At 45.4% G+C, this 12,129-nt stretch overlaps 1 protein-coding gene across 3 annotated transcripts in view; it reads right to left on the bottom strand.

Annotated features, from left to right (window-relative positions):
• Positions 1-12,129, bottom strand: part of MKX (mohawk homeobox) — a 46,687-nt gene that overhangs the window by 33,073 nt on the left and 1,485 nt on the right. For all 3 annotated transcript variants that reach the window (XM_068673649.1, XM_068673648.1, XM_068673647.1), the window contains 3 exons: positions 10,478-10,637; positions 3,504-3,657; positions 2,053-2,388 (listed from right to left, as the gene is read on the bottom strand). In XM_068673649.1, the coding sequence (XP_068529750.1) occupies positions 2,053-2,388; positions 3,504-3,657; positions 10,478-10,637 (650 nt within the window). The remainder of the gene's footprint in view (positions 1-2,052; positions 2,389-3,503; positions 3,658-10,477; positions 10,638-12,129) is intronic.

Genomic DNA, 12,129 nt, shown 5'->3' with positions numbered 1-12,129 from the left:
GCCTACTGTACCTATTATTTCCTGCATGTGCACTCCCATATGGGTAGGATATATCAAATAATATATAGCATGCACATGAACTTTTTCTTTCTATTGGCAAGCTACTGCTTGTCTGCTTTGGGGGTGTAAAAAGAATAAAACTACATCCTGAGAGCTGCTAGTGTGTTCTCACCAGAGGCCATGGCGCTGCAAAGCATTAACAAAGATGTTTAAGAAGTGACTTAAATACGATCTCAAGAGGAGTTCCATGTATGCCAGTTATGAAGTTTAAGGACAAATATACTGGTTTTTAGTCATTCCAACCCAGCTTGTGAACTCACTGCAGTTACAACGTGCCTGTCTCAGCCTTCTCATTAGAGACCATATTTTTCAGTGCAGCTTGGAACTTGGCAAGAAGAACTTAATCCAGTAGCAAATTTATTACAATTTTTAAAAAGTCACTGTGTCCATTTTTAAGTTACGGTATAAAAGTACAGAAAAACAGAAGTTTACATATCTGAGCTGCTGCATCTGTTCTTGAGTAACTTTTCACTTAAAAATAAAACTTGGCAGACAACACACCCATAATGCAGACCAAATGCATTTGGTATGTTGAAAAAAAAATCCCTAAATGAATAGAGAGAGTTAATTTTGAAATGTATTCATCGTGCATGCAACGTGTTCTTGCTCCCCACAAGATCCTGTTTCTCTATGGGGCCTCCACTCCTGCCTCGGTCATCTCCTGACAACCTGCACGTACCAACGTTCTTCTACCCCCACCAGAGCATTTGGCCTTCTGAAAAGCTGGTGGCCCCTTCACAGGGACCAAACTCATGTGAAATATGCTTGGAGAGAGGAGGCAGGCAAAGGCTGCAGACTTGAGAGGCTGCAAAGGAGGTGGGCAACCCGGCCTGGCTGCCAGGGAAGCCACAAGGAACCAAGTACAACATCTAAATCTACAGTGAATTCAGTGCAAAGCCCTCCAGCACATTGCAGCAATGTCTATCCATCCATCCCAGAAGTGGTGATGCCTGTGAAAAGGCCAGTCTCACAGGGAAAATACAAAGGGCTGCTGTGATGAGTGGAAATCCTGAGCTGCCAGCTGAGACCTTCAGAGATTTGGAAGCAGAAATTAGTTGGTTTCTTTTTTTTTTTTTTTTCAAAGAGGAGAGGACAGCCTTTGCCTTACGTCCCCAGGGAAATTCAGAACAAGCTTTGCAAGAGGAGCCTTCCAGCACTCATTGACCCACAGGGACCCGAACAGGTCCTGACCTTGCCCTGATTTACAGCAATTTGCTGGCATGAACCCAGCAGCCCCATGTGCCTTCCTCTGACTGGTAGCACAACGGATGACAGAAATCATGCTTTTATGTTTTTATTGATAAAATAAAAGCTATAAATCATGTGTAACCTCTCAAAAGCATTAAACCAAGATCTTTAATGGCCAAGTCTGTGGCTCCTTAGCTCAGTGCACTGTGCCTGTGGAGTGGTGCAGAAACTGGTCTAAATTAATTAATCCATGTAATCATAAGAAGGAAGGGCCACACAATGGAGAAGGCACCCTAAGGACAGCAAACAAGATATACAACAGGGGAAGAAAGTCACGTGCATACCACCAAGAGACATATGGCTCATATAGGTGCCACAAACAGCCACCTTGAAAATGCAAAGTCCTCTCCCTTCCAGCTGGAGCCACAGGGTACTTCACTCCAGAATACTTTAAAGTTTTCTCCCTCTTTAGGCTTGCCTCAGTGCTAGCAAACAGGCCCACAGGTGTCATTTTAAAAACCCACCCTGTAGCTCCATTTAGCAGTCAGTAACAGCACAGAGCTCCAACACTGCAGAGAGGACTTCTTCAGTGAACGCGAGGGTCAATAGGAGCTATCCCCTCTTGTAAGAGAGGACAGGCTGGAGTTACCCACTCTCATACAACGGTAAGGACAGGAGTTTCCCACTCTTATAGGAGAAGATGCACAGGAGTTACTTTTGTAAAAGGCCCAGCCAGGTGACACCATTCCCAGCAACACCAACCACCAAAGCTGTATTAGAAATGATTCAGAAAGGATCCCTTACCTGTCCGGTAGACAAAATTGCCCTCTGTCTCTGATGACGATGGAGACACCAATTCCTCCTCAAATTCATTGGAACTAAATGAACCAGAGTGATTCCTTTGCCTTGTTTTTTCCATCATAGCTGCGTTAGTAGCCATGACGTGCCTCAACGAGTCATTCAGGTAGCGATTCAATAAGCTGCTTTTGTATTTGGGGGGTGACACGTAATCCTCATTGGCACTTGTTTCTGGTCTCACTCCTGTTTTTATGACTGAACTTTCAGTTTTAATCACAGTGTGATGAACTGGTTTGTTGTATCCCCCTTCATTCATATGGTTTCTTGGAGGATTTTCTCCATCTGAAAACAAAGGCAGAAAGATACAGTAATACGTCTAATGCCTAATATTTAACAAGAGGCACTCTCTACGTGTTTTAAATTGCTATAAATATAACTAAAACTAGACAAATACATTTTAGACTTCAACATTAGCCAATTACTTGGCTAATGACAGAACAGGTAGGAAAAAGGAAAAAAAAATGGAAAAAGAGAAAAAAAAAAAAAAAAGAAGAGAAGTGCCCTAAACCAATGTTAAGCCTTTCAATATCTGGTTGAATAAACTTAATTCTTATTATCATAACTTGGAATTTGCTTCTCCTGAATACTGGGGAAAATTTAAGCATATTTTCTTAAACTGTACTCTTTTAGCTGTCCTGCAAACAATTTTTCAAAGGAAAGTACATACCAAAGAAATGTGAGAACAAACTGAAATGGGAACAAATAGAATTGAAGCTGAGTACAAATTGAACCATTCTTTTAAAAATTCACATACACATTTCTGGCAATGTTCTGAAGCATTTTTTTCCTCACAACTGGCAAAAAAGAGTACAGACATGATTAGTAACAAAGTTGTATTAAAAAAATATAGGGTACTATTAAAAAAGTTCCTACATTCGTTAATTTGGGCAAGAGAGATTTTTCAGAGAAACTTTAAGGCTTGCTGGTAAAATACAAACTAAGTACAGTAATTTCTAGTTAAGCACACAATAAGCCCCACTGAAGTTAATCAGATTCTCTCAATGATGTGATATTGATGTAGCCCTTCCATCTAGGAAAATAACTGCCCAGAGACTTCTCATTTCCTTACACTGACAAATGAAATCATTTTTTCCTTTAAAGCAGAACATGCCTGTAGAATTGAATGAACTGGCAATTATCTTTCTAGTAGCAAAGCTACACAAAGCAGGCAAATAACATGCAACCAGACTGTTACCCTTGAATAACCTACACAATCCCATTTTGCAAGTGTTTTGAAACTGCTCCCAGTAGTATTTGTGAGCCAAAAATGGCCCCTAATTCACAGAGGTGGCTCCACTGAGGGCATGTTGTGAGAAATCAGAGCTAACTTATGGTACCTGATACTTTCTAAATATATCTTAATCAGTGTAAAATTGATTTTAAAAGCCTCAACAAACCTTCAGAGCACGAGTCATCACTGCTCACGCTAAGTCTTTCAGCATTTCCTTGAACATATTTGTTGTACAGCTTTATTCGTAAAGCCCAGCTGAGGTCTGGTTGCCTGACCGTATTCTTAAGGCGACGTCTTGCATTGGCAAACCAGTTCGACACCTGCTTAAAAATGAATCTGTTAGTTCCCCTTGAAAACAATGCAGATAAACAAATCCAACCCATACAGTTCACATTAGTTTTATGCGTGCCCTAAGGAGACAGCAAATAAGGGAAACATCCCTCAACCATGGGGCACCAGGAGTCTGTGAACCTGTCACTGAGCAGAGCAGACACCTTGGATAACTCAGCAGGCTCAGCCTTTCTGTCCTTCACAAGTGTCAGCAAAGCCTCAGCAATTTATTAACAAATGTTTAATTAGGGTGTCCTCAAGTATTCATTTTATATTCATCTTCCCTCTTTTACAGATATTGCCCTGAACTTCCAATACAAATCTTTGAAGTATTAATAACATCTTAAATGAAAATTAATAAGTAATGTTAGGTAATTTGCCTTTGACATTTATGTAGGCTACAATAAAAGTGCTGAACAGAAAAACCTATTCTGCATTTGGTTATATAAAAGTCTTTCTTGTGTTTTATCAGGTCGTGAAGACCAGCAGCAAGTGAGTATCAGGACAGTCCAACACAGATCACTGCACGCGTTGAGTCACGGCAGAAATCATCCATTTGCTCTACAGATTAGCAACTATCACAAACTCCTTCTGTCATGAAAATCCTAAATAAATAATAATAAAAAAAGCAAAAATAAGAATTCCTTGCACAGTGACTACTAAAGACAGGAAGCTATGGATTTTCTCAGTTCTCAGTGACATTGCATGAAACTGTACCTTAGAAAACGCTGGCCTTGATTTTACTGTAACTTAAAAATATACAAAATACTGTACTGACAGGGTGACCTTAGCGTAACCTAACTATGAGCAAGAGCAGAGGCAAGCTACATCAGCTCTAACAATATTTATCTAATGATAAATCAGGTCTTAAAAATGCTATTTGTTCCTTGTAGGAATAAGTGTATTTTGACACGACCTCTGCAAGGAGGAGGCAGCGTGGCATTGCTTTAGAAGGAGAATATGAAGAGTTTCAGGGTGATCCACAGCCCCACGTGTGTTTTTGTGCTGTGGAAATGCATGCAAAGGAGGCTGGAGACTGCTGAAGCCATCTTCTGACCTAGGATTAATCACACAGCTTAACTCATGTAACCTGCAAAGACAGCTAACACATGTTTTATCAACACATGTTACCCCCTACCTACTGGAAAGCCAAGCCACTGACCTTAAATTTGAACCTTTGCCCTAGTCTTGTCATCTGCCTATTGCAGTGAAGGCTTCCTAAATTGCACAGAAGTGTTTGACTAATTATTCAGGATCGATAATCTCTTCTGGGGTAATTATGAGAAAAACAAACACTATCTGCCAAAGGAGAAACAGAACTTCAGTTCAGAGTCCTACCCAGAAGCTAGCAGTGGCACTTTAAGCCTGTCACTTCAACTTTACTTAAAATCACGTTTACATGAAACAGGGCTCTACCAAAAACACAGCAAGCCCTGGATCGGTGCTCAAATGCCAAACACAGAACTCTACAAACCATGTAGCTCACTATGACAGGTTAGAAGACCAAAACTCCAGCTGGCAGGGAAGAGTAAGCAATTTCATTCTCTTCCAAGGCTACTTGTTTATATTCATCATATTGACACAGCAGTCATTATAGTAAACCAGAAAGGGTGGCTTGGCACCCAGCCACTTTCTAATGCCGTTGACAAACCGACTCCAGAGCACTCAGCTGAAGCAGCAGTCACCTGACTGCTGCGTGGTTTCGTGGAGCTCTGAAATCAAACATGCAATGATCGTGATGGATCAGCCCAGGATGGATCAGCATCTTACAAAGCCAACTGCTTCCCACCATCTCACGAGAAAGATTTCATTATGCTACATTTCATTACACATTGAAATCTTTCATCACTGAAGTGCCATGTGCAGAAAAGAAAGAAAGGGTAGTGTAGCATGACTCATACATAAAAGCAATTAAATTTAGCAAAAGTGATTTTTGCCTGGTACTCTTGGTTTATTTTGGGCTCATTCTTCCCATGCCAACTCTTCTCATCCTGCATATCAATGTGACAAGATGAGTCATATTCTCTTCTCTTATGAAAGGAGGCAATAGTAGTTATTTGATCATTGTGAAATAACTTTAAGTCAGCGTTTACAAGAGAGGCTTTCTACCAAAGCACAAAGCAGCAAGCATTCACTAGATACTTATCCTAAATGCCATTTAAGCAAGGCATGCTGAAGATGAAGGTAAGTTAGGAAAATCCTCTCAGGAGATTTTTAGGATATATCTGTGGTGTGGTATCTTGGGATGCTTTCCTACCCTTGGGCACTGGCATATGTTGCTGCAAACTGCAGATCTCCAAAAGATGAAGAGGTTCAACATCTCCCCCCACTCTTCAGTCTCGGCCACCATCCAGGCATGTGGACTGAGAAGAGGCTGCAGGGCCAGGGGCTCTGCCAGATGGTTCACTCACCTGTCTCAAGCTGTAAGGGGCTGCTCCTGGCTCCTTTAGAGCCCAGGAGAGTTTTGTTACTAATTTCAACCATCCCCAAGTGGTACCTTTTGTATCCACATGGTCTTTAAAAGTTGTGAGCCTACTGCTCTGGGTCTGACCTGCTACAAAAAGAAATAACCTAAGCTGTCAGAAGTCACCCACCCTTTACAAGGGTCCTAAGTTGCGCTAATGCGATCTCCAAAAATCTCAGGAAGGGGAGAGAGGGAAAAAAACAAACAAACAAAAAATCTACAATGATTTACATACAAGACACAGTGGGAAAACTTTTGTCTCTGAAACCTCTCAAGAACTAAGTATCCCAAAAAACACATGATGAAACTCATTATTCTCATTATTCGTACAAAGCAACAATCATACAGTTCTTCTGTAGAAGTAAAAAGAGAGAGAGAGAAAGAGAGAGAAAGAGAAAGGAAGGAAGGAAGGAAGGAAGGAAGGAAGGAAGGAAGGAAGGAAGGAAGGAAGGAAGGAAGGAAGGAAGGAAGGAAGGAAGGAAGGAAGGAAAAGAAGAGAGAGAGAGAGAGAGAGAGAGAGAGAGAGAGAGAGAGAGAGAGAGAGAAAGAAAGAAAGAAAGAAAGAAAGAAAGAAAGAAAAAAAGAAAGAAAGAAAGAAAGAAAGAAAGAAAGAAAGAAAAAGAAAGAAAGACAAGGCGAACAATAATAGAAGTGCTTCCCTGTGTTTGTACTTTACAGCAGCCCAGAGAGCATCAAGTACTTATATCAGCATCAAGAAATATTGGCCCTCTGGCTTTGCTTCTGAAGAGCCTCTTCAAACTTGTTGTAATTTGTTCTGCTACAGTGCTTAAGAGCGGCCAAGGTTTCAGAAGGGGAACAAATCAACCAATGCTCCTCCCCCAGTAGTCCTGATATGCCGGTATGGATCTGAATACCATTAAATCCATAGCAGCACATGACCAGTATATTAATCCCAGTATTGCAAAAAGCTGCTCTTCTACAATACGACCATTCATATTTCTTCCTGGAAGGAACATCAAACCATTTTTCTTTTTTATTTCACAAGAACTTCTAAAACAAAATTTAAAATAAAATAAATCAAGCACTGCGGTAACGATACAAATGAAAACGTAGCATATTAATAGCATATTAATAGGACAAATTATTGGATTCTGAATCGGAATCTAATTGGAGTAAAACATAAAATGCTTTTTCAAGCTATATTGCTTTTTTGGTTTCCTGCTTTGGCAGTTCGGGAAGCAGAAAACTTTGGGTTGTTGGACTGCAAGCTGCAATAACATTTGCCTTGAGGACTCCTGAAGATCTTGTTGGACTGCTCATGAATAAGTCAGCCCAGAATTTGTACCAGGCTTTGCTACTGCTTGTTAAGAAATAAGATGGTTTAGGATTCCTGCAAAATCCTACCTCCTTGAAAGAATTTGACTTTCCTGTTGAAGATGGAAGAGCTCCCTTGCTGCCCCATTGCACCCAGGAACAGAGGTCTAAGCCAAAGTACTGCTGAAGGAGATGAAATTAATTTAAAATTGGCCAATCAGGTGAGAGCAAAAATAATGAAAATGAAATAGTGGAAAACGTGACATGCAGATTCCGTCCTAATAACAATTAAAAAAAAAAAAAAGTTTACCTTTTTATCTCACAGAAGGATTGGTTATATCCATGCCACAGCCCTGCAAAAGCTCCTTTGGATAGATGGCAGGTACTGGAATATGGAAAGTACTGGAGTGGGGGTTGTTAGATAGAAGAAAAGCATGGGAGAGGGGCTACAGCCTTCTTATCAGTGTCACAGTGGCCAATATCATATTCCAGGCAGCTGCCGAAGACCTTTTCCAAGGCTGACCGTGGAGTGAAAAACAAAACAAAACTCCTAGCCACCCATTCCCTAAATGACATTTTCATGGAAACTCAAAGGGATTTTCAGCTGTGTCTTTTGCCTCCCTCAGTGCTTCCAGAGCACCAGCACAGGGGAGGTGTAGGGGTGGGCAGCAGCTGTCAGCCCACAGCTGCCTCGATGGGAGTCGAGGTTGAGTTCCCCCCAGCACGAGCACTGCGGACCAGCACTGGAAAATGGAAGAGGAGTGGAAACCCGAGACAGGTCAGCAAGCATGAAGGCATGTAACCCAGAGAGAAGATCGTGTACTGATCGATGCCTGGCTCTCCAGTGGTGTTTCATGCAGTTAGGCTAGAGAAGCAATCACCGGAGACACTTTGATGCCTTTGCAATGTGTCCCTCCTGGAAGAGACGCAAAGCTTTCCACCAGATACCGAAACCCAGTCCCAAATCTGCTCTTGGTTATACCAGCACGGGCTTCGGGGAAGCTGTTTCGGATGCACCCAGTGTGACTGAGATCTCAGCCTGGTACTTTCCTTCTTGCTCACAGAGAATAAGGATTTTGACCTGGATTGCAGCCTTGTTCTCCCTGGGCATCTGAAAAGTGGAGCTGCGGTGTGTGTTTTGTTCTTAGAGGCTCGGGAATTACTGCTGTTGCCAGACATAGGCATTTACCTCTCGTACAGATGCTATAGCACTCCCGGATTAAAAGAGCATTGCGCCCAAGTGATGGGAGAAACATCTGGGGTTTCTTTTTGATGGTGTGCTTCTGTAAATGAAGATAGATGTGCTGGTTCGCACAACTCTTTCAAATATTACATTTCATAGAAATGCGGCTGCTCAAATTCAGCTCCAGTGTAAATCCAGTAGTCGTGGGGGTCTAGCAGGGATAAGTGTAGTCCTCCAAGACTCTTTTTAATTTTTATGCTACACCTTACATAAATCATAAAGCTCTGAGGAGTCATGGCCATGACTCCCTTGATGCTTTTATAGAGGCTAACACAGCATATCCTGACCAGGATTTATCAAAGCTGCCATGAGAGAAAAACCGTAAAAAACACCACCAGATATTTTCCCTTGTATGTTCATTCCGTGGCATTTATAAAAGAAGAGGAGAAGAACTCTTCAATATGTCATTAACGTGAGATTCTCCAGACGTGTATTCTGGATGTATGTTTTAAATCTCATGTGAAAATATGGGAATATTCTAAAAGCCATAGTCTAATGAGCTACTCAGATTGAATTGCGGCATTGAATGGACAGTGTTTATGCAATCATATTTTTAAAAGTCTGAGCAAACCTTTCATGTATATTTTTAAAAAACAAGAGAAGTTATTTTAACAGCATCTTCCAGTTATAATTGGCATTTTCTGAGACATTAATATTATTTTTGTCAAAGCGATAATGTTTTCACTAGTGCAATAGTTCCACAATGAGGTACGGAAGCATAAAATGATCCCATTTTGCCAATGCTACTAGAAGCAAAGTTCATAGCACTGCCTTTTCTGAAGGAGCGCTCAAAATAGTAATTCTAGATTTCCACCGTCTTTTTCTAATACTTCGTGTTATTTTGGTATGTTCACGTCCCTTGCAAAGTGACACACGCTGTGCTAGGCAGAGCACTGAGGACCCATCCTGCAAATGTGTTTCCTTTCATGCACCCAGCAGTAGCTCCGGGCAAGGAAATCAGACTACTCACGATGCATAAATCTTTGCAGCACCCAGACCTGAGATAGCATCACTCAGCAACTGATAGCATTTAACCACCCGTAATAGGGTGCCAGATGGCAAAGCAAACAAAGAAGTACGAGCTATAAACATTTGCAGCTTCTTTTATACCTCTTACTGCACCGCGACTGCCAGTCATTTCAGGGGGGCTGTGCCTGCGAGGGAAACAAGTGCTCCCCGTGCCCAGCTTTGCCGTGTGATGACCATTGCTGCAGGGCTCTGGAGCAGAAGCTGCTCCATGAGCAGCGAGCGCAGCGTGTTCGGCAGCTCTGACAGTGCGGAGCAGGTGATGCTCGTTATCAGAGCAATATAGCTGTTTCCGCTCTAGCCTCCTTTCAGAAGGGAAACGAGTAGCTCCCTACAACTTCCTGAACAAGCCCTGTTTTGTGCTGAAATCTCCCATTACTGGCTTTTTTTTTTTTTTTGACCTGAAGGTTTTTTTTTTAAACGAAGAGAAAATATTTCTGCCGTGCTTATGAATGAGGCTGCAGGATGCGGGCATCTTCTAGCAGGGAAGGAGGGAAGACACCTGTGTTTAGCTGCCTGTCTTCAGCCCTTCCCCAGCCAGGAGGGCTCAGCCGTGGGAAATCCCTCCGGGGACACGGAAGGGGAGCCCTGGGGCGGGCAGGGGGAGGATGCGCCTGGGCCCCCGGCCTCGCTGCTGCCTCCCAGCTCCTTCCCACGCAGGTGGCACTGGCAGAAATGTCCCCTACATCACCGGGCGGGTGAAAGGACAGCAGGCACCAGACCCTTGCCCACCTTGGGGGGGCCGCGGTCCCCATCCCTCCCCTCCGCGGGGCCGTCGGGGCGGCCGAGGGGGTTCCCTTACCTGTACCAGGGTCATCTGGGAGCCGAGGGCCAGCAGGATCTTCTCGGTCTTGGTGGGGTAGGGGTTGTCACGGTGCTTGTAGAGCCACTGCTTGAGTGGCCGCGCCATGTCCTGCAGCGCCTGCCGCTTGTGCCGCACCTTGCCGCCGCTCTGCCGAGCCCTGCCGCCGAGAAGGGGCGCTCAGGAGGGGGATGCCGGGCACCCTGAGCCCCCCTCAGCCTCTCCAGTGCCAAGTCCCGGGGGGTGGCCCCAGCCCCGGGGTGACCCGAACCCGGGGTGTCCGATCCCTGCCCGACGGGGGGCGCGGGGAGCGAGGATGCTGCGGAGGGTGCAGGGGGCTCAGCCTCGGGGCGAGATGCCCTCGGTGCTCGGGGACTGCCGGGCATGTTTTCGGTGTGTTTACAGAGGGGTTTTCCTTGGGGGGATGTCCCCGGGGGGAAGCAGCCCCCGGGCCGAGCAAAGAGCCGCGACCCCGGCGCTCCATCCCTGCTCAGCCCCGCGGCGAGGAGCGCTCCTCCGGGAAGGAACCTTCCCAAATTCGCGACGGCCCGTATCGGGACAAAAAGGTTGAGAGGGGGAAAAAAGGATCTCAGCTACCGGTAGGAAAATAAAATAAATTAAAAAAAAAAAAAAGTAAGAAGGTGTCTTGGTGTTTTGATTTTTTTTTTTTTTAATAAAAAAGGTTGAAAGTGAGAAGCGAGCAAAGCCGGGGGACCGGGAGGCAGAGCCGGGCGGCGGCAGGGGGCGCCGCGGGGCCGTGCCGAGCCGGGCCGGGCCGTGCCGGGCCGAGCCGGGCGGCCGCGGGCGCTGCCTCGCCCAGGGCTCCCTCGGAAACCCAATTCCGCCGCGATGAGCTGGTAATAACATTTCGATGAAACACAATCTGCGTGCTACCGAGCAGCCGCGCCGCTGAAAGTATGAGCTGATGCAATCGTTAAGGTGGAAACGGGGAGTAAAAATAGCTCCTCGGGATTTTTTTTCGCGTTCCGCGTCTCCTCGGACATTAATTTCCAAAGCTGCCCCGGGTTGCTTGGTGCCGGTACAAACCCTCCGAGCTACGGCCGGCAGCACGCCGGAGCTACCGGGTCCTGCCATCACCTCCCCTTTCACCTGTTCCACAACAACAACTACCGGGAAAAAAAAAAAAAAAAAAAAAAAAAGGAAACAAGAGGAAAAAAAAAAAAAAAAAAAAAAAAACAGCCGCAGACGGCTCAGCCTCAGGTGTTTTTTGCACGAACCCGTTCCCAGCATCGCCGCGGCGGGTGGCGAGGGGAGCGCAGTGCGCGCACAGCCCCAGCTCCAGCTCCATTCCCAGCCCCAGCCCGGCTCCGGGCGCTGCGGGCACCGCGGAACAAGTGCGGGGGTCGCGGCCGGCCCCGAAGCGGCTGCCGGGGCTCTCCCGGTCCCGTCCCGTCCCGTCCCGTCCAGCCCCGCGGGTCTCAGCCCGGGCCGCTTTCGCCAAAGGGGAGCCCCGCGCGTCTGCGTGGGGGGTGTGAATAAAGAGGAAAATAAACGCGGTGCCCCCCTTCTGGTTTTGCCCGAGCCAGAGGGAAGGAGGGAGGCTAAATGCCCGCAGACAGGAGCTCTGTGCGGCGAGATGCCCCCAGTCGGGACGCGTCTGCACCGCCCGGTCCCGGCATCAGCGGGATGCG

This window comes from Anas acuta, chromosome 2 (assembly GCF_963932015.1).
Source record: "Anas acuta chromosome 2, bAnaAcu1.1, whole genome shotgun sequence".
NCBI lineage: Eukaryota > Metazoa > Chordata > Aves > Anseriformes > Anatidae > Anas > Anas acuta.
Note: the sequence above shows the minus strand (reverse complement) of the source record. Positions and strands in the feature narration are given on the sequence as shown.